Source organism: Taudactylus pleione, unplaced genomic scaffold (genome assembly GCF_031769625.1).
Source record: "Taudactylus pleione unplaced genomic scaffold, aTauple2 ptg001027l, whole genome shotgun sequence".
Lineage (NCBI taxonomy): Eukaryota > Metazoa > Chordata > Amphibia > Anura > Myobatrachidae > Taudactylus > Taudactylus pleione.
In genome coordinates, this window is record NW_028285428.1 from 962,419 (window position 1) to 986,371 (window position 23,953).

The 23,953-nt window shown below is 43.2% G+C and overlaps 1 protein-coding gene across 1 annotated transcript in view; it reads left to right on the plus strand.

Annotated features, from left to right (window-relative positions):
- Positions 1 to 23,953, plus strand: part of SESTD1 (SEC14 and spectrin domain containing 1) — a 156,375-nt gene that overhangs the window by 112,762 nt on the left and 19,660 nt on the right. The window contains exons 9-13 of the mRNA XM_088461204.1: positions 5,958 to 6,169; positions 11,353 to 11,475; positions 13,130 to 13,324; positions 15,094 to 15,208; positions 20,664 to 20,823. Coding sequence (XP_088317330.1) covers positions 5,958 to 6,169; positions 11,353 to 11,475; positions 13,130 to 13,324; positions 15,094 to 15,208; positions 20,664 to 20,823 — 805 coding nt within the window. The remainder of the gene's footprint in view (positions 1 to 5,957; positions 6,170 to 11,352; positions 11,476 to 13,129; positions 13,325 to 15,093; positions 15,209 to 20,663; positions 20,824 to 23,953) is intronic.

The window sequence follows — 23,953 nt, forward strand, 5'->3', positions numbered from 1 at the left end:
GGATACCCCCCTTAACACCACTTAAGTACCCTTAATAGTTCAATTAGGGCTATTAGTACACATCCTTAATGATTTCCTATGTAAGCCCATCTTTTCTTGGGGTACAGAGTGACACCCCCAATTCCTCCTGCACTTTCCGACAATTCTGCTTTCGCCGATTCCGGATTGCCCATTTCCGGATTGAATTAGGTGGAAAGCGGGGACTCGCTTGGAGAGATTCCGCCTCTGAAACAGATGGAAAGTCAGACAGGCGAAACCTGTCCGACTTTCCGCCGCTAATTGAATACGGGCCTGTGTTGGTATTATATATTCTATAATGCTCTTTAAATTACAGGTAAAGTACAAGCTGTGATGTTGTTGTAGCGCAATTTGTCAGGTGTATTTGTGATAGAAGTATCTTAGTGCTGTGTAATATGGTAACGTGGCCCAGTTAGGTGGTCTGCCAATCACTGTACACATGGTCACTGGCCAGTCGAGTTTTCCTCTGTCCCCTGACTGATGGATAGATCCTGATTATGTGTACAATAGGATTGGCGTCAATTTTTCTTACACACATGCAGTTACTTCAAACCAAACATGTCTAAAATGTTGTTTTTATGAGTAGCTTCCTACCATCTCCATGGTGAAGTGATAGAAGCTTTTCTTTGTCTTAACATAGTTGGAGAAGCTGTGGGTGTGAAGGTAAATGCTTAGGCAGTATTTTATTAATGGCTGACATCGCTTATGCAGGAGTACGGATCCTTTGCTTCTGTTACTAATCTACTCCTCACACTGTGATAGTATTCCTAGTGGAGGTTTTAGTTTTGAGGGGAAGCTAAGCCTACGGGAGGGGATGTAGTCAGGAAGCCGACGGTCTAAATGCCGACCGCCGGCTTCCCGATCCTCTAATCCCAGCAAGGTACTAATGACAGGCGTCGAAGACTTGTCGCCATTCCTCCTCACTCTTCGCCAGTGTCATCCTGGCGGCTTTGGTAGCAAGCTGCTCAGCGTCCCCAGTGCGCAAGCCAGCGCACAGTTGCCAGTGTCATCCCGGCGGCACTGGTAGCTACTCAGTGTCTCCAGTGCATAAACCAGCGCACCGTCGCCAGTGTCATCCCGGCGGCACTGGTAGCTGCTTAATGTTCTGTTTGCGCAAAACCCACACACTGTGCCAGTGTCATCCCGGCGACATTGGTAGCAGCGCTACGTCTTTCATCTAAGACTCATCAGTCCAAAGACTGCATGTAACCCTGGGGCCCCAGGTCACAACTTGCCAAGGCAAACCTGCCCTCAAGGCTGCTCCACCAACCAGCCCAAAGGCTGCATCTTGCTCCAGGCCCGCCACTGCCATTCAAGGCAAACCAGCCCTCAAGGCTGCTCCACCAGCCCAAAAGCTGCATCTTGCTCCCGGCCCTCAGGCCGCTACCAGCCCTCAATGCTGCTTCAACAGCCCATTGACTACATAACATCTTCGGTCTATTGGCCGCCACTTCCTACATCTAAATCGGCCCTCAAGGCTGCTACAACACCCCAAAGGTTGGCTCTCACCTCTAGCCTTTCGGCTACCACCAACTCATGCAAATCAGCTCTCTAGGCTGTTTTCACCAGGTCTAACCAAGACTAACCCTCAGTCCTTAACACAGAGTAGTTGACAAATAAAACTTAATCAAAGTGATATAAGTTACCGCAATTAGTAGTGTCCCTGTATTGGTTTTTCCATTCTGAACCGACCATTCCAGATAGAAATATGCTTATACTATGAACTTTGCTTTTGGAATAATTATGTCCTAGATCTATCACTGCGACTGTAAAATAAATCACCAATTATGAGATGTATCACAGTCCTACAATGCCTCCGGTTCCATACAAAATAAAAGGGGGCTGCTCAGAGAAATTGGATTATGGCAGCAATTAAAGCTATTTGTATTTCCTTTCAATATTGTGATATTTTTAATCTAAATTAAAATTTTTAATATTCCCCAAAATGTATGTTTTTTATGCCATCATGCCCGATGTTTATTAGCCTAAATCATACTGTGTGGTATCTGTTCAAATAATTACACTGTATAGATATTTATGGAGAAATCTGCTCATATTTTATAGCCCAGCAATTCTAACACATGCTAAACTTAAATGAAACTAATAGTAACCACAGGTCTCTGGTGATAATTATGTCAGCCACTGAAATTAATGGGAGCATTTAAATTAATGGGGGGTGATCATTGAATTTAAACCCCTTATCTTTACAGCTATTCTAACTCTCGGCCCGTTAGTCCTCTGATAATTGCTGGCTGTCTGATGGGGACATTTTTATGTTTATATTTTATTAGGGAATGGTAAAATGGTATGTTGTGTAAATATAAAATGAATATGTAAGTGCAGAATGTAGAAATTGTGTAGACCTGTAAATTACCCTCCGGTGTCTTCAGGTTTCTATGTGTGGCATGCACATGGCCTTGTCCGTGATGACTCCTGTCCATAGCTTCTCTGTGCTCTACAGCTCGCAGTGCAGTTAGTGAGGTATAACATGTACTTTCTGGCCAGCTCGGAACTCATTTTTGAATACTGCCTTGCGTTTTCCATGCTCAGAGTAATTCTCTTGAGAAAGTGTTCTTTTTTTAGGACACCCACATGTCGGTAAACCCCATATTTTCTAGGATGTTCCTAAAAACATTCTTAGCAGTGAATTTATTTGGTAAATTTGACTAATTGGATACCCTTTATTCACTTTTTGCAAAACATTGTAGTTATTCTGTTTTAACATTTTGTACATGTCCATACTGTTGTTGTGATGTTTTATTAAAAGTATATTTACAGACTACGAGCAAATACTTTGCCCGAAAAAAAAAACAACATAGATTGAAAATGGTGTCTTAAATTATTACATTAACCAGGGCTGGAGCTAGGGTGTTCCCATCCCATTGTTTATAAAGGGACAGCGTGGTCTCACAAGGAAGGGCCGTGGCCACACAATAGTACCCCCAATTCAATTTACACCACACAGTAGTGCAATCTTATTCACATTACACCGCACACAGTGCCCCTGATTCACATTACACCACATAGTAGTGTCCCTTATTCACGTTACGTCACGCATTAATGCCCCTTATACACATAATGCCCACAGTAATAGTGCCCCATACACATAATGCCCACAGTAGTAGTGCCCCTCACACATAATGCCCACACTAGTAGTGCCCCTTATACACATAATGCCCACAGTAGTAGTGTCCCATATACACCGAATGCCCACAGTAGTAGTGCCCCTTATAAACGTAATGCCCACACTAGTAGTGCCCCTTATACACATAATGCCCACAGTAGTAGTGCCACTTACACATAATGTCACACAGACACACTGCACTTACCTGAAACCCCACTCCTGAGCCCACCGCCGCCCTACAGCTCCTTGCGTTTGGCACGATGGGAGAGTCGTCACGACGTCTCTCCCTACACACACTGTGGGAGCCGGATGGCGGAGCTCCGGCTGCAGGGAAAAAATCCGCCGGGCACCCGCTTGTAACAAAATCTCAGTGGGCGCCTGGCAAATGGGGAAGGCAAGCGGCGCCATTCCAGACCAGCGCCTCCCTTTTGCGCAGGGCTGGCTTGCGGCATCGTGCCGGCCCTGACATCGATGCCTTATTAGTCAAATAATAAAGGTGTTGGGTATCTGTCAAGGTTTTAGACACAACTATTTCTGAATTAAACACTGAGCCATACATCTCAAAGCTGATTTTGTAGCGGCATGTGGGGTCACAGGCTGACATAATCAACCAGATATTATTACAGGTCCACTTTTAATTGGTCAGATCTGAACATCAGTGCTTAGTTTCTATACAGAAAATCTCCTTTTGCTTTAGTTTATTCATAATATTAACTAAGTGACCCATCTAAGTAGTGTTGTTTCTTTTATATTGTGATAACTGTTTAGTAAAACATGAGCCTGAGCTGTTCTGCCCAGAGATTGTCACGTTTTGCATTTGTAAAATAACGAACCAAAACACACACACACACACACACACACACACACACACACACACACACACACACACACACACACACACACACACACACACACACACACACACACACACACGTATATCTAGATTGGCAAATACGGGGATCATGAGTGCAAGAACCCTGTTCTACAGCAGGTTTACAAATAAAACCAACACATACCTGGCCTCAGGGGGGCGCCAGTCAGATTAAAGTTTAGGTACTTTTTGCCTATTTGCTCAACTGTACACACACCACTGATATATATCTGCAGATCGACTGATGTGCCGTCTGTGCAGAACATATGTTCTGCATACAGACTGCCCGATTCGTCGTGACTGACCTCACAGCTGGGCCTGCCCATTTGAGCTTTCAATCACCGCCGGCCGGTGACACACACAGCACAGCCGACGCGATATGTCGAAAGATGTCGTTCACAGACATATCGCTGGTACACACTGGCCAACACACACGATATATCGGCTGTTCAATTGAACTTACTGTAATTTAGGGAGCTTCAATATTATATTAATAAGCCAAAGTAGATTAATATAGTGGCAGCTACTATTTTTTTTATTTATTTTTTTTGTTGGAAAATGATCTGGTTACTGTAATCTTCATAATCTCTCCCCGTTCCTGGCTGAAATCCTGTCTTCCCCTCAGCCTGTTTCTACGCTTCTCTCCCTCTCTCATTTAATAGTTTTCCCTTCTGTGTGACTGCACTGTGCACGTGGTTATTAATGTCCTTCCAACTGTTGTGTAGAATGTCCACTCCTGCCAGTTTGCATTCATCGCAGTCTCTTCCACAGTCCTTCCTCGGTGAGATAGATGTCTCTAAGGGGTCTATTTACTAAGCAGTGTTATGAGACAGAGTGAAAAGTGATAAGGTGCCAGCCAATCAGCTCCCAACTGTCATCTCACAGGTTGTGTTTAAAAAATGACAGTTGGGAGCTGATTGGCTGGCACCTTATCACTTTTCACTCTGTCCTCTAACACTGCTTAGTAACTAGACCCCTAAATGCCTTGTAACAGTTTTCAATGGTTTCAGCACATGAACCGCATCTGATAAAGAAAGAAAACGGCAAAGATTATTCTCCAGTCTTCCTAAAATATGATCATATCATTCTCCCCGAAAAGTAGCGTGTGATCTAAACATGCACTGAAGATAAGGCACTAGTACGATTTCTTTTTTGTGGTTGATGTACTAATGCTGCAACATTTTATAGAAGAAAACAGTTCATAGGTGCACCCAGAGGCCCAAACTGGTCAAGCTGCATACACACACAACGATTTTAGTAAACGATTTTCTTTCATTTTTTCAAGGGAAAAATGACTGAAAATCGTTTACTAAAATCGTTCAAAAAAAATCGTTCATTACATTTAGTAAATGAACGTTTTTAGTAAACGATTTGCGTTCATTTTTTCAAGGGAAAAATGAACGAAAATCGTTTACTAAAATCATTCATTTACTAAATGTAATGAACAATTTTTTTTGAACTACAAACGAGTTTTGCATATTCCCTTACTGAAAATCGTTGCGTTGGTCAGCCTGACTAAACTACAATCGTGAACACGCATGAACAATTATCGTTCATCATTTTAACTGAACGAAGTGAACGATTTTTTTAACGATATCGTTATCGATAATCGTGCAAAAAATTGTTGTGTGTATGCACCTTTATAACTCAAGTTACTATGCTTAAGAGGATCCACTGGATATTAAGCCAAATAACCAGATGGTTTAGGGTAATGCCACATGATTTGGTGAACAGATTAATGAAAATGACCTTCTCTTACCTCTGTGTCTGCTTTTTAACACCCAGTTTCTAACTGAGTTTTCTCCAAATTGTAAAGCACTGTGGAGTCTGCTTGTGCCACATAAATAAAAGTTAATATGTAATGCTCACCAATAAATTGTTTTCTTAACATAAAGAGAGCCATTATTACAGCATATGTGTTTATTTATTTTCCCTCTCCTGAAGGTCATGAGCTGCTATCTGAACTTCAACAGCGGCGGTTTAATGGTTCGGAGGGAGGGGTTGCGTGGTCTCCAATGGATGATGAACTTTTGGCCCAGCCCCAGGTTATGAAACTTCTTGATTCTCTCCGAGAGCAATATACCCGTTACCAGGAAGTGTGCAGGCAACGCAGTAAACGGACACAGCTCGATGAAATTCAGCAGAAGGTTATGCAAGTAAGACATCTTCTGCTGTTTTGGCTACTCCCGCATTTGTCCGCCGGCTGTCCTTGTATCATGTCTTTGGAGTTGGTCACCCCTCTCCTGCTGAAGCAGCCTTCTCGGATGACTTTCCACTAGAATGGCAAACACTGTCCCATTTAGTACATAAATGTTGGGAGGTATACATCTAGAACTTGGTACTGTAATGTTGGGAGGTATACATCTAGAACTTGTTACTGTAATGTTGGGAGGTATACATCTAGAACTTGGTACTGTAATGTTGGGAGGTATACATCTAGAACTTGGTACTGTAATGTTGGGAGGTATACATCTAGAACTTGGTACTGTAATGTTGGGAGGTAGGTGACACAGCTTCGTTACACTGAGTTCATTTGGAAAAAGAATTGCATAGCTTTAAAGCAGACTTGTCACGGAGATACACAAGATTCAGCTATTTTGCGGCTAAACCTGCAATTAGCCTATTGTATTACCATATACTGGAGGATTCCATCCCCACAGCTAATACCCGCGCCGGCCAATTAAAACAGTGGGGTTTACCCCTGTGCGTTAATACTCAGAGGTCGGCTTCAGGAACTGCTGCAGGCTAAAGTCCATGAGAAAAGGCAGCCTCTGGGGATTAACGCGTGGGGAAAACCATGCACTCTGCACGGAATCAGTGGCTTGGCATACTTTAATCCAGGGGTGGGCAATAAGAGTCTCTCCAGCTGTTGTGGAACTACACATCCCAGCATGCCCTGTCAACAGTTATAGCATGCCCTGATAGTAAAACTGTGGCAGTTCATGTATAGTTCATATGTAGTTCCACAACTGCTGGGGTGCCGTTTTTTGCCCACCCCTGCAACCCCTAGTTTATCGTGCAGGGTAAATGCTATTTAATTATTATCAATTAGCTGCGGGGGCATATCCTGTGGCTAAGTGAATTCCCCCCTATGATCATTAAGGTATAATGTACAGTATGTGACATAAGTAAGCAAATAGAGCTGCAATAATAGGAATAAAAAAAACCTTTACACTAAGCACTAAATATGTATTTTTATTAAGTTCTTATGAAATGTAATACTTTCCTATTATGTAGTACGATATGTCTCTCTAATTCTATTTTTTATCAGTACAATCCACCCACTATTAGATAGAATTCTGGTGAAAGTAATCTTACAGCAGCAGGAAGATAGCCTCACACTGGGATGCAAGGACAAGGATCATGAGGGAAAATTACTAAAGCCAAAATATCATCCAGAATCCAGATCAACTGACGCATATGAAATTGACATAAATTATCTTTTGCGATTTGTGGCAGACCTGGGGGATTTAATCAGATTCATTTCCAAACTAGCTGATTCTGCTACCTCCGGTCTCTTCTGCATCAAAACAAATCTGACTTAGATGGTAAATCCATCGTAAGCACATTAGACCAGGAAAATGTGTATTGTAATTGTCCCAAAGCACTAAAACCCAGTATTCGGTCAAATTAAGCAAGGCATAAAGGGGACAGAGAGTTTCTTATGTAGAATGCTGTAATGGGAAGTTGAGTCACTACAAAGAGCAAAATAATCATTAAAGCAGAAATTATTAAAAAAAAAAATTATATAGTGCAAATGATTGCTGCAAAGTATGATGCATAATTAGATTTAGTCAGTTCAGGGCAGCACGTTATGGAGCCGTTGTTCCAGTGTGGAGGTGTGATTTACATGAGAGGTAATCTGTCGTCTGGGATGTGTCTTTTATGATTACATGAAATGCCATTTGCTTAGGCTGCTCTGACAAAGCTACTTATCCTGGAAGTCTTAATCCCAGTCTGAAATGAGTCAGTGATATATCTGAGAGAGGGGAGTTGGTCGGTGCCAAGTCAGCCACCCGACACCACCAGCAATAACCGGCATCTCCTGTACAGTGTGGAAATGGGATTATTAGCTCAGATGTCTACGCTCTTCACAGAATATCTATGAGAAACATGCACTGTACTCAGTCAATGTGTATGCACTCATATGCTGTGTGTGCTGTTGGCACAAGGCTTATTTAGGGTGAACGTCATGGTAAAAAATGCTTTGTACTATACTTCACTGGTAGAAATGTTATTATAGGACTATAATGTATTGGCTAAGATAAAAATTAGCAGAGTTGTCTGTAATGGCAAGCAGCCAGGGACATCATCATATTTTGTTAATACTGTATATAGGGCAAAGTATCTTTTTTTTTTTCCTTTTTTGGTACATCCTATTTAATTTAATGTATAATAAAACAACTCTGTTTGTCTATGGCATGCACGGACAGTGGCGCATGCGTCAAACGCTGGCGGCTACGGCTGCCACTAATAAGGGACAGCAAGGCAAACCATTAACGCCCCCTGGGCCTACGTAACCAGCCAGCTTCACCCACCTTCACCACTGACAGACGCTAACATTTTGCCCACATCGCCCTGTTTGCAGTCTGCAGTTATGTGCACTACGCATAACGGATACATTTAATAAATTAAAGGAAAGAAAGTGGGCAGCTTTATCAGAATGAAGAGGCTGTAAAGGAAACGCAGAGAATAAGATGGGAGAAAAATGCTGAAGCTGAGAGAGAGGGAGAAAGTACACACATAATGGGGAGGGGGTGCCGAGAAAGGGGGTAGAAGAGAGAGGCGGAATAAGAGAGGGAGAGGTAGAAAGTGTTGGAGCCAGATGGGACGGGACACAGGAAATGTAAAGCCGGCACAACAGCTACACACGCAGATCACATTGTGCGACATGGGATGTGACCGGCATAAATTGCCAGTAATTAAGTATGCTGAGTGTCTACAGCTTGGCCACACATGGACCGATCCTGCTCCTCCTTTCAAGCAGTGAACAACATGATCCATGTACAAATTGAACATACAGGGAGGGGTTTGCTAAATTAGGCTGAACCTCCGGTCTGGTGCTCAGACCAAGCAGGGCTGTAACTAGTGTGGTGAGATATGTGCCGCAGTACAGGCTACCGCAAGGCAGGGGGCGCTGCTCCGGTATAGCATTGTTTTCTGTTCAGAATCATTCTCACTTGTAGCTTCCTCCTCTTTTATCCATGTCATCTCCTGGCCGCCCCAGCTCCTCCCTGGCTGACCCCACCGCCATCTGGCCACCTCCCAAAGCCCCTTCAGTCACTTCTCTTTTATTTAACACACACAGCGATCTGCCCCACAATTTCTGATGGCAGCGCTGAGCACAGCCACCGATTGCCGTCCCAGGCGTTACCAGCACATCTCCAGGTCCCTTGCCGGTGAGTTCAACTGCCGGTGCAGGGTACACACACACGGATCTCCCCGCCGCTGCGCGCTGCATATACACTACAAGTAGCGCTCTTTCTATACTGGGACTGCTGTAACTATGTGTGAAGGGCCGATGTTACTCGATGTTCCCGATGTATATGCAAGACTGCACGGTATTTTGGATGTGAGATAATGGTAGTTGGGCGTCTCTTTGCTGGCTGTGCGATGGCTTTGCGATTGCATTCATTAGCATATTTTCGTAGCAGACCCCCCGTGCGTAATCGTAGCTGCGATCGCAATAGCGATCTGTAGTGATCAGGCCCTATGACCGCTGATACAGCAATGTTTATATACCTTGTTCTGTAATGTTCTGTACTGTACGTCACTTTTTTCTTGCTTTGTTCATATTGTTTCTGTTTATGTACTTTGGGCCTGATTCAGAGCCGTTCGCTATTTGTGGTCGTTCGTTCAAAAACAAGGGGTGGCTATTCAAATGATCCGTTCGCAAATTGCAGTCTGTTCCCACCTCTAAGTCTGAACGAGCGAGCAAAACATACGCTCGTTTATTTGATAAAAACGCCCCCTGGCCGCACGCACCATACGTCATGTCCGCTATTTATTAGATTAATCGAGTACATCGTACAGCGTATGAACTGCTCGCTATTCTTGTGGTTGGTGTTTTCAACCGCTATTTTGCGAGCAGTTCTGAGTTAAAAAAAACCAAGTGACGTGGTCAATGACGCTGCATTGTTAATTATGCACTCCCTTAAAACGCCCGTTTTGACCTTTAAGCATGCCTGCGTTCGGATCTCCACTCCCCGTTTTCAAGCACCTTCCCCTGTTACCACCCACATACGCCTCATTCTGTCACTCAAAATAGCAGGCCCTCGCTATATTGCGTACCAACGATTTTCGGCCGCACTGACTGGTTCGCGCATGCGTACTAAAAACCGTACGCATGCGCAGATGTGCGAACATCGCTCGGAACGAGCGTACTGCCGCTAGCGAGTGGCTCTGAATGAGGGCCTTTGTACGGCTCTGCAGACCCCCTGTGGCTTCATAAAAATTAAGAATGATTATAATAATAATGCTCTCCTTAAGTGGAACTGCCTTTTCAACAGTGTAAGGGGGGTTTCCAGCTCTCGTACTTATTTTCTCCCAGTGAGCGTGTAATTATTTTATATGGGAAAGTTGTATTTAAAAGTCCACTTAACCTCAAAACTTTTTTCAGATCTAAACCATGCCAATAAAATATTTTTTTCAGTACACTGTATTAAACTGACAATTTCATTATCATAGTAGTACAGCACCTCTACATTAGGCGCTCCACCTGATAATGCATGATCCATTCAATATAATCCATGTCTGCACACTAATGCTGTGAACGGCCAATAAATCATCATCTGTACACACTGGCCGACGGGCACATATGTCAGTGAACGACGTCGTTCTCAGACCCATCACGTCGGCTGTGCAGCACAGGTGATGGTAGATACATCTGCACATCGTGCCGTGTGTACTGGCGGGAAGCCGACTACTCGTACACTTGCTGCAGAGGCCGCAAGGGAGGGGGTCGCGACGTGACCCCCGGCCCAATGACAGTGACGGTTGTTCAGTGTATATGAACAACCATCATCTGCAGATATATCTTTCAGGTGTGTATCCAGCTTTAGTCCGTCACTATCTGTTTGTTTAGCTAGAGAAACGCATCCCGTGTAACATTTGCTGGAGAGGCGCAAGAGAGAGCTTGACGGACATAATTTCAGTACAAACAATCCAGTTATTTCTAGTCTAATATTCACCTTGGTAATACACCTGCGACAATGTGGAATACGTGGCTTCCCTTGCACTTTAAGTGGATTTTACGAACTTTGCCATGTGTAAGAATTCTATGCTCTACTCTTTCTAAGATGTCTCACTATCTCAGTAATGGCATTTCTCCCTTACGCAGGTGGTAAACTGGCTGGAAGGGCCGGGATCAGAGCAGCTGAGAACCCAGTGGGGGATCGGAGATTCTATCAGAGCATCTCAGGCATTACAGCAGAAACATGAAGAGATTGAGAGTCAGCACAGTGTAAGAATAGGCATGCCTATGTATTGCAATCATTTGCCGCGGCTGATGATGATGATGATTAGTACTTTTATAGTAAATTGGAAACCAGGAAGCCTGCTGTTCCTTTCTCCCTGTGTCACTCATTGTCATTCCATGGCATACCCTCTGTACTCAGCCATATATGGCACCCCCACCCCACGTATGTGAGCTGACATTTCAGCAGTCTATTCAACTTATTCAATCTTTATACAAAATAAACATTTAGGGGTACATTTACTAAAGTGAGAGTTTTTAGAAGCGAGTGTTAAAAGTGATGTTGCCCGTAGCAACCAATCAGATTCTACTTAACATTTAACTAGCACCTTCTAGAAGATAATAGCTAGAATCTGATTGGTTGCTATGGGCAACATCACTTTTTAAAACTCACTTCTAAAAACTCTCACTTTAGTAAATTTACCCCTTACTGGCAACCACCATATTGTTCCCAGAATGTGAACATTGAACATGTATAATGCCCCTTTTCCACTGAGTGAATAACCCGGGTTATTGCCGAGTCAACCCAGGTCGTGCCTCAGTGGAAACGGTTCCCAAAAAAAATAACCCGGGTCCAGTGACCCGGCAATTTTAACCCGGGCAGCAAGGAGAATTGGACATGGGTAGCACCCAGGTTAAGGGGCAGTGTAAACAGCTAACCCAGGTCGGACGATCCGGGGCCTGTTACAGCATGGGGAGATCCGGATTTCCCGACGCTTGGAAATGATGTCATCTCCAAACGCTGGCAGGAGAGCTCCCCACAGCACACGGGTGTCGTGTGAAAGTGGCCGACTCGTGAATAACCTGGGTCGAAGTGCCGTAGAAACTGGGTGTGAAGCCGGGTCCGACCCAGAATTTTGGCGTAAAAGGGGTATAAGAAATGAGAACATATTGAGGGCATGAGGGTACAGATAATGAGCATAAGAAGTTCACTAGCTCAGGCCGCATGTGATATACCAAAAACACTGTAAAGTCGTCATGGAAATCTAGGCCCATTTACAGATGTGTCCTCATACATCTATCCTCAATACGCCACGGAGAGCGAGTAGTGTGGCGTGAGCGAGCCACCAGATCCAGTGCTACTATGCTAGTGGCGGGTGTCTTTTTTTTTTTTTTTACCAAAAATGCGTGTAAGTCACAATGTGATGTGACTAGGACGCACCAGGAAACTGCGCTGATTAATTTGATATGTGACACTTGTATATCTGTGTGTGCGACTGAGTCCTTATACTGTATGAAGCTCAACGGAACTTGGAATGAGAAAAGCTGTGTCTGCTGCCTCGTAGCGCTTCCTATACGGATTCAGAGACTCCGTCACACTCACGTTTAAAGTGCATGTATCACCTATACGTGGTGGAGGCAGCTCTTTTATAACCTGAGCAATGTCCATGAACACGCACCTATCCATTCACTAGGATTCGGGATCTTGCAATGTCTCTAGTGTATACAGCATTGTCACTGGTTTGCAGGGAATTTATAGGGCTACTGACTTGAAAACATTTGTTCAGCCCAATGACGTCCCCTGAAAGGACATGACCGGTCAGGTTTTATTGCTTTGTATGTGCAGTTGTTATTTCTGTACGATGTCCTTCCCCCTGTCTCTGGGCACAGTAATAACAACAACAGTTTTGTGGCATTGCAGGAATGGTTCGCTGTGTACGTTGAACTGAACCAGCAGATTGCAGCACTCTTAAATGCTGGCGATGAAGAGGATCTGGTGGAGCTGAAGGGTTTGCAGCAGCGGCTGAGCGATGTCTGCTACCGACAGGCCAGCCAGCTAGAGTTCCGGCAGAACCTGCTGCAGACAGCACTAGAGTTTCATGGAGTTGCCCAAGAGGTATGGTTCAAAATAATATAAACAAGCGTAAATGATTTGCTGCCATCGGGTGACCATAAAGGTGCTAACAACCTAATAATAAAAGTAACGTCTTTATAAAGTAAAAAAGAACAATTACCTTGCGTTTTAATTGCATTTTCAGATAAAATCAATGTGTGTAAAGTTTTTATATCACAAGTGCTGCTCACTGATCCCAGCGTCTACATCTAGCACAGTGTGCAGATGTGCTGTACAGATGTGTCCTCGCTCATCGTTGCTCTAGTTGCGCCATACAGGTGTCTTAGTCGCATTATAAAATTACCACGAATAAACATGGTAAAACACGAAAGAAGCCACGGCATGCAATACACAGTGGGCCTGATTCAGAGATGGACGCAATGTCGATTGCAATGCCGATCGAGCGATTGTTTGCCATTGCGCATGGGTATAAGCTGTACTGTGCTTGTGCAGCGATCGCATTGCGATTACGGACGCGCAGAAGAATCCATAGCAAAGTGAGTGACATGACAGGTTCTCGGTGTTTGGAGCTGGTAATGGGGGTTGGTTAATAAAACGCAGGCGTGTTTGACCGTGTGAACGCCGTTCCGTGGGCGTGCATAAAATTGGCCCTTGCGATCTCCTATGCAGCATGAGAGCCCTCTGCGTGTCAGGAGAGCTGCCGAGTCTGCGTTGGTCAGACCTGCCGCAAGGGCAAGATGGCCGCTCAATGTGCATCGATATTGCCGATATGTACGTAGGTATGCGACGTTGTACGCATATGAGAAGACAGTGGTGGGCGTCTTTATTCTCGGGTAAGCTATGCAACCATTATCATATTTTCGCAGCTGCGATCGCATTAGTCTCCTTCTCTGAATCAGGCCTCGCGTAAACAGTCTCAGATGTAGATCACCTGACCGCTAATAAGACGCGCACACAGCAATTGAACAAAGCCGCACACGCAGTGTTTAATACAATGAGATGTTGACCGCTGAACATACAAAGTCGCACATTATTTTACATTTTATTTTGCTTGTTCCTGCGAAAAAGACCGACTGCCAACCAGTCGCACACGCAGTGTTTTTGTGATGGGACTTATACTCCACTTGACTTGTGAGCGTACAAAGTAGCACAGCGGCTACTATACAGAGTCGCAGAGACAGTGGTCTTAAAGCGCGAGCTTTCCATGCTGGTGAAGCATAGGGACAGGCTCCCATGCAACAACAGAGAGTAATCAATAAAGTGAGGCTGGAGAGGACAAATTCTTTATTACAGTAAATGGCATCACAAGGGGGTATAGGTGGCTGTAGTGGATTAGTGGTATGATCATTGCTTAACATAGCCTTCAACTGGGGTTCAATTCCCCTTAAGGACAGGGCTGTTGAAGAATAATTTAGATTTTGTTATCAATATTGTGCAATATTTGATGATATTTTACGTTGCTTGCTGCTAATCAGTCGCATACGCATAATCGGAACATTGATTATAGTTATCCCTTAATATGTACATTATACAAAGGGCAGAACAACTTGCTGTGAATTGTGCATGCTCTGTGAAACGCTGACTGTAGTTGTTACCCCATATGTGTAGCGCATTGTTGATGCAGTTGGTTTTAGTATTGGCTACTTTTCATTATTATATATTTTGTATACAAACTCCTGTCTCTGTGCTGGTAAACAAATAAAATAATATTTACATATAAAATCCTTTTGTTTGCCGAGCTTAGTAACAGCTTGCTTCACAGTGCTCAGCGTTGCTGAACTCTGATTTCTTAATATTGTTTTCTTTCCCAGTTATCGCAGCAATTGGACAGCCTGCTGGGGATGCTGTGTGTTGATGTGGCCCCTACAGATGGAGCAGCCATTCAACAAACATTAAAACTGCTTGAAGAAAAGCTAAAAAGTGTTGGTAAGGAGCCACGTTATGCACAATCTTGACTCTGCACATTTCCATTAACCCTTTCCTGACCGCCGGTAACGGCAGTGACCTCCGCAGATTGGGCCTACAGTTTCACAAACTCAATATTGTAGATTTGCAATATCATCCCTTTAATTTGGGACACTTGCGAATTACACAGATTCTTTGGCTGACTGACTTCAAGTCGCCGTTTTCCCCTGGTTTTAATCAGCCACAGAACCTGGGTAATTTACGTGTGTCCTGAATTAAAGGTATCATATGGCAAGTCAATCAATATAGCACCTATCTAGGGTCTATAACTGTCACTGCCCAATCGCTGTACAGCGCATTCGTAAGTGTTCTATGAAAAATGGGCAAAATGTGAAAAAAAAAGTGCATGAAATTTGCATATTTACTTACAGCCATAATTGTGTCAATTTTATACTGTTTAGAATCTATAAACTTGGAAGAATTTGCCTATTTAGTTGCACTGTCTGTTTTTCACTACATAAATATACGTAATGATGAATAATGTATGTGTCAGTCTTTGCTCTTCCTGTTTTCACATTATAATGTACTGAAAGTAAATTTATATACAGGTTGAGTCTCCCATATCCAAATATTCTGAAATACGGAATATTTTTAGCATGACTGAGATAGTGAAACTTTTGCTTTTTGATGGTTCAATGTACACAAACTTTATTTCAGGCGCAAAATTATTACAAATATTGTATAAAATTACCAGTAACCTGTATGTATAAGGTGTATATGAAACATGAATGCATTCTGCGTTTAGATTTGGGTCATATTTCCAAGATATCTCATTATGGTATGCAAATATTCCAAACAACGGAAAATTCCGATATCCAAAATACCCCTGGTACCAAGCATTTTGGATATGGGAGACTCAACCTGTATTGATTTCGGTACAGTACAAAAAGAAAACTGTATCTGTCACAAGACAAGTGTGACAGATACTGGCTAAGAGATGTAAAGTAACTAAGTATGTTGTGTTTAACGCACCTAGATCGTGAATTACTGTTCGGTGCAATTCCAGTGCTACCATCAGAGAGGAGAGTGCCCTGTGTTCAGACTTCGTGCAGACCCTCTCCTCTCTGCGGGGAAATAGACATGTGCAGGTCTACAGGAAAATGGCTACTGCACCATTTTCACAATGATTTTTCTGCAGCTCCAATGTGGGACATCTGAGCATAATATTTAAAACTAAATGCAAAATAGAAATTAATATACATAGATCATCATTGTGCGGTCAGTTACTACTTTGTGGTGTTATGGCATTTACCCAGGGTGCACTCAGAACTTGTCACAGACTGAAGTTACCTGTAGACTGGTTTACATCTGTTACAGCTCATCCATGTAGGATAGAGGTTCCACCATCTCAGCATGTGCGGCTCCTAGAGGGAGCCGCACTGGAGCAACAACAACAACAAATGTTTAGGGGGTGCTTAAGCCTATCCCGTATTATTGTAACTCACTATTGTTTATAAAGCATCGCCAAAATCAGCAGCGCTATACAGTGGTAAGTAGGTCATAATATAAAGCTGTAAAATACAGGACATTCACCAAGCATTAATGCCAGGATAGTGGGAAGCTAAACATGATACTCTACATTATTCATAAATGGGTAAGGGCAATAAACCAGGGGTGGGCGCCAACAAGACGATAGGAGAGTGGTCCCTGCTTATGATTCAAAGAAGTCCCTCCATTCCAAAAGCACAGATGTGCAGGTTGTGACTGATGGGAGAGGAGTGTGCTCCTGCACTGTCTCCTTCTGCAGCAAATACACTGGGCACTGGGACCCAGAGTCAGCAGTGACTTGCGACCTCCAACGAGAGACTACTGAGTATGTGCGGCTGCGGCCATCTTCACTGTGTAGTAAGGATGGCCATCGGTAGATTAACCATCGATGGTTTTCGCCCACTGATGATCATCCCTGCTATTTTACTCATGGGGCAGCATACCAATCACAGTTGGGGTGGGGCTTTGCGTGTCGTGTCAGGGGCGGAGCCATTCTCCTTTTCCCGTGCCAGTGAAAACACAAACCATTGATGGTAAAGAACTATTGGATCTCTGCCATCGATGGCAAAACAATCGACCATCGATAGCCATCTCTACTGGCTATAGAAGTGCCACAGTACTGCACACATGTGAGGGGAGACCTGTATTACCTGCTGTTAACCCCTGCTATCACCACTATATATATGCTGCTATATTATCGCTATTACTCTGTTACCTTATGTTTAAACCCAACATCCTGGTTAAGGACTCTGTGGCCTAACAGTCACTTTCACATCGGCTGCCACCCTAATATGATCACACCCAAGGTACCATAGGCTACACCAATAGTGCCATATGCAAGGCAGTCCGTTTAATTAGTGTCCTGGCCACTGAGTGTGACACAGGCCAGTGTTTAGTCACAATTGTAAGGGTTGCAGAGCTGGTTTGCTATAATGCCGTTTGCCCATTATTTATTAACCCTATCACTCAATCCACCTTTTTGTGTAAAATATTGCAGCTGCCAGTTTCGCACAGCAATGTTTGTTGCAGATGCTGGATGGAGAAGACCATTAATATTCTCGTCTGTAGTAAATGAATACACAGTAGTGCTCATTGTTCCTGTCTGGTTCAGCCTGTACCATGTAAGCTAATTATACAGCAGGACCCAAGTTAATGATTTGTCAATAATGACTGGCACAGTAATCCCCAGCAATGTCTATTTCAGACAAGTCACTCGCTGATACGTACACATAGAAAAGTAATGATACAGAACAAAAAATATAATGAGGATATGAGCAAAACGATAAATAGAAATACACATTTATGAACCGAACAAAAGACCCTTTTTACTGCACAATTATTCTCTGTGTATCTGTTACTGTACCATGAAAAACACTTATGTAAACTTTTCTACAGCTATGACCATTGAAAAAGCTAATCTGCTATAGCAAAATGTACATAAAGCTCTGTATTGTATTGACATCAGATATGTTTAAGTGTCTTTATTATAGGTGCTTTTATACTAGGTTACTTTGAGCAGTCACAGACTCATCATGTGTATTATTAGACCACATACTTGATTCTGTGCTTTGGAGATTATCCGGGGAGTGTTTTGTGCATTTATGCCAGATATTCTACACTATTAGAATACACCCCTAGACATATTTCATTCAGCAAGCACTGACGAGCAAGTCACTGGCTTATAAAGACATGTTGATAGATACGAGGCCCTAGATTTAGCGAGCGCCGATAAGAGCGAGCGTTGCCATATAGGTCATGTTCTTCTGACACTGCCGGTGATGAATATTGGGTGATTTATATTTGGAAGACTTATGTGTTTGTGGTTTCTGAACTTATTTTATACTAGAGATTCTCTCTATGGGGTAAATGTAATAGCCTGCGCCAGGCAGGCATCGGCGTGTTCTAGGCGAGTCTCCCTGATGTGTTAAAGGGGCGATCATTTAAAAGGCAAAACTAACTGCTTTTGCCTTTTAAATGATTGCCACTTTAAAATATTGCACAGACCCGCTGTGAACTCGCCGATGCCTCCACGACACAGGCTATTACATTTACCCCTATATGTCCCTTTTTTATTTTCCTCTTTTGTTTTTAATAAGAAGTAAAGTTAAGTTTCATTATTATCATCTTTCATTTATAAAGAGCCAACAGGGTTTCGTAGCTCTATACAAGGGGATGAAACTGACAACAAGATGCATAATCGAGAGTGTATCAATTTAGATAGATGAGTATAATTTCCAAAAGACACAATTATGTAGTGAAGACAATGAGGGGAAAGCTTCCTGCTCTTAGATAATGGAGGAGGATAATTGTGCAGTGCAATAAGGGCCTTTAAATTTTCATTAAAATTGTACAATCTGATGGCCAATGGGCAGTAGTTGCCTGTTTCTTTGGGAGTGGTAGAGGCCAGCTTGCACTGCATTGACCCCTTCTGGAAAGCTTCGAGGTTTCATCAATGTTGTGAATAGGAGAAGTTGGCGATGGCATTATCTTGAGCCTCGTTAACGAAGGCTAGAGTAAAAAGGTTACCTATTTTTTAGCCAGCCCCCTATGAACACGCCACCGCCCAATGTGTAGCATATGGGGGGGGTGACACTCGCCCTGAAGATGTAGTTTTACCCTTTATATGAAACCAGATAACGGTATTACAACCTAATTTTGCATGGTAAATGGTGTCCAAGGTATTCAACCGTAGTAATCAGAGGCGCCTCAGATACCCACAGGGGTAAGTAACCCGTCATCCTTTCCACTAGTTCCGTCTTTAAGCTTTGTGTCAACCTCAGTCATTTCTTGACTAGTCATTCAACACTTCAGTGTTACCACATAAAAATTCCATCAGCACAAACACACAGTCAGCGACTAATACCATAGGGCCGGATTCAATTAGACGCGAAAAGCCATAATCGGCGAAAAAGTTTCGCCTATTGTCGCTTTGCGCCTGTTTGCGTCTTATCTCCAAATTCAATTCCAGGAAATTTTCACCTAAGCAGTAACGCAATACACTGAAACAGGCGGAAACGTTTTTCCAATGAATGGCAGTCGGAAAAAAGTGCAAAATATCTGTTTTGGGGTGCAAATGTGGGGAATTGATTCAGAAACCCTTTGGACCACCCCCCTTACCCTCAAAGGACAAATCAGCCAAAAAAAAATTACCTCAGTACACCCCAAAAAAGACATGTCATTTTTGGGGCAAAAATTAAAAAAAGTGAGGGGACAAGGATAAAAAGTAGCTAAATAGGTTTCTTGGGGGGCTGTATGGATGGGCCAGGTGTTGTTAGGATTGCAGGTGCATACAGCCGGTGGATTTTTCACATTTTTTTAAAAGTGCACTTTAGAGACACAAAAATATGCTCGCACCCATTTTCAAGTACCCCAAATTTGACAGAACTATTTATTTTAACCAAAAAATACTGTTTTCTATCAGTCTTCACCACTTTTACAAATATGCTTCTAGAAAGTATTTAACACAAATTAAGGACACAAAGTACGTTTATTAGGGCGAATAGTACACATCTGTAATGATTTCCAGTGTCAGTGCGTCTTATTTTGGGGTACAGACTGATCCTCCCAATGTATTCAGTGTTATGCATTCGCCTATTTGCGTTTTCGCCTGACCTGTAATTGAATATGGCGAAACGTTGGGACGCGCATGCCGCAAATTTGCTTCCCAAATAGGCGAATGCGGCGAAAAGTCTCTGACTTTTTGCGGCTAAGTGAATACGGGCTGTAGATGGAGTATCAGAGCATAAAAGTTGATCACAGGCAGCATTGATTGATTGCAAAAGTGAATACTATTGATAGAGATCTAAATGTTTGGAGTGTTTATCTTTGTGTTGGTTTTTGCTTTTCTAAAACACAGCGAGTATGTTTTTGTTAAAGAGCAAGATTATTAAACAATATTGTTAAGTCATTTAAATGTCTTTGCTTGTAGACACCGGCCTCCAAGGCTTACGCGAGAAAGGTCAAAATCTGCTTGATCAAATTACAAGCCAGGCATCTTGGGCTTACGGGAAAGATGTTTCTAATGAAAACAAGGATAATGTAGATCATATTCAAGGCGTAATGGACGACATGCAGCTACGGAAGCAGAGGTGAGCTGGCCGATCACAGGGGAGCCATATCATGTGAATGGAGAGCATAAATGTGCTTGATTCAATGACACCCTATATAAAGTGAGGCATACCAGAAAACATATGAACCGTGGTGCTGTGTGTAAATATACCCCTGCAGTTGTCCAGTGTGGCGGCCATCTTGGCATAAACCTGTGTGGGAAGTGCTAGGTCTGTAAAACATAGAGAGAATAGAGGTGCCAAATTGTAGTATTGTAACACGAACATAGGGCCTGATTCAGACCCGGTCGCTAGCAAGCGTCCGCTCGCTGCTGCCGATGTTCGCCAATCTGCGTATGCATCGCAGTGCGAGTGCACGAACTACTCATAGCGATCGGGACCCGCTCGCTCGCCCTGCAAAGACAGCCCAGTGTAATGAGTGACAGTAGAGGCCGTTTGTGGGTGTTAACAGGGGCAGTGCAGAGAAAACGGGGGAGTGAAGGTGCGAACGCAAGGGGTGCCTGAGTGTCTGAACGACGTTTCAGAGGCGTGAATAATTAACAGGCAGCGTCATAGTACACGTCACCAGCTTTTTTTTTACACTGAAATCCTCGCAGTGCTTGCGGTAGGGTAGAGGCAATCACAAGCGCTGCTATCGCTTCCTATGGTCCTCGATGTACCAATGTTTTAATACACTTCCTGGAGATGACGTGCGCTAGTGGGCGTCTCACCGTACGGTAATTGGCATCTGCATACACAAAGTGATCGCTCGCCAAGACATGCTTATGCCTTGCCGTGCGATCGCCTGTCTTGACGTCACTTAGCTGAATTTGCATACGCAGGGAGCGAGCGGCAGCATCTAGCGAACGGGTCTGAATCAGGCCCATAGTGTCCTGCAGATTGTGGTAATAGGTGGCTGCGTACCAAATTTAAATTAAACTTGGGCTCACCCATAATGGTCTTTATGGATATCAAAGTTATTTCATTGTAAATGTCAAGACCTCTACCAGGTTCTGGTCCTGAGAGTCCCATAGAACATAGACTGTGAGGAAGCAAACACGTTCAAGAAAAAAATAAGGTACATCAATAAAATATATAAAACCGCTTCTCTAGATGATACGGTTACTTACTCAAGATTTGTAGGCAAAGCACCCTCACCTAACAATACTGCTTTCTAGCATTGCTGCAATCTATATAAATGCATGGGTTTTTTCACAACTAAGTAATCTGTATTTGTTTGGATTCACAGCATTCTGTTCCTATGTTTTCACTTTATAGTACATTTTTAATACATGCTACAGTAAGGGCTCATACTCGCTGGCATTTTTTTCCCTGCATATACAAACACTAGTATGTTAAATACAAATGACTTCTGAAGTTCATTGTATCAACTCTAGTAAACAATACTTTCTGGTGTGATAGCCGTTTACATGCACTTTGCTAGCCTGAAATACAAAAACACTCATTAAAAACTTGACACTAGTAAAATGGGTGTAATGTGTAAAATGGGTGTAATGAGTGTCAGTGGGTACGAATTCTAACGCAAGAGTTGGATTATGTACGGGGAATTGCTATTGCAGGGGGAGGCAACTTGTTGCTCTCCAGCTGCTGTGGAACTACACATTCCAGCATGCTCTGCCACAATCTTAGGGGTATATTTATTTAAGTGCGGGTTTATAGAAGTGGAGATGTTGCCCATAGCAACCAATCAGATTCTACTTAACATTTATCTAGCACCTTTTAGAAGATAGTAGCTAGAATCCGGTTGCTATGGGCAACATCTCCACTTCTAAAAACCCGCACTTAACCTATACCTAACAGCAGAACTGTGACAGTACATGCTGGGATGTGTAGTTCCACAGCAGCTGGTTGCCTACGCTTGTGCTATTGGATGTTACAATGATGATATTACTGATTTTATAAACAATGTTTCTCTCTGTACTTCCTTAGACAACGGCTCTTGGTTCAAGACTTATTACTAATGCTGGGCATACATTATACAATGATCTGTCAGATATATGTCCAATCTGGCTGGTTGGAATGAAAACCTGGTAATGTATGGGAGCAAATGACAGTCAATCATATGGTCTGAAACACTGGAAAACGGACAAAAAAACAATTGTTCAAATTGGTTAAATTCGTGTGTTTTAACCATTTTTGTCTGCTTTCCAGTGTTTGTGAGCTAATGGCCGATTGTCATTGGCTCCCATACATTACCAGGTTTTCATTCCAACCAGCCAGATTGGACAGATGTCTGACATAATTGTATAGTGTATGCCCAGTATTAATAAGGCCAAATGTGTTTTACAGTTTCTCTGCTTAAATATGGCCACTGGGAGGGCTGTTCCATCACTTATTTATATAGTTCCCAATATGTTACACAGTTTTCTACAACCTTAGAATGTTTATTCATTCACATAAGTCAATTACCAGGAGGGCTTAGTCTAGTTTCCTACTACAGGCATACACATGTATATACAGTTGGGCAATTCGGGTTTGTTTTTGGACTGTAGGAGGAGACACAAGTAAGTACAGGAACAACGTACAGATCTCACACATATGGCACCTTGATTGGAATTGAGTCGAATGCTCCAGAACTGAGAGTTGTATAACCACAATACGGGCCCACAGTCAGGGTCATCTCTTCCATTGGGCTTGTTGGGCAGTTGCCCAAGGGCCCGAAGCTTGTAGGGGCCCGCCAACCCGCCCCCCTGCAGTTGCGGCCAGTTGGTAAATTTGTGATATTTTTATAAGCCGGCCGCCGGTGCACTATATTCTGATCTAACCACCCCCATTCCGTCCCCCCCTGGTGACGAGTACTTACCTCAGTCCCAGTTTCACTTCATCCGCCGGCTTCAGACCGTGTCTCTCAGCATTTGTGGGAGGTCTGATGGGCATGCAGGAGGGTTTAATTTTACCGACCATTTACATTATTTTCCCGTGAATGGGTGGGTAGGGGGCCCAGTGCATTGCTTTGCCCAGGGCCCACACTGCTGTTAGGACAACCTGCCCACAGTGCTGTGCATGTCTACTTGTTCATCGAGGCATTTACACATCCACTATAGCTGGCCACACATCTAAAGATTTAACGTAGAAAGTGTGAAAAGGATAAGTGCGCTGGACAAAAGGAATGCCCTATAGTTCTTTTTGGTGTAGTGGTATCACCTCCAGC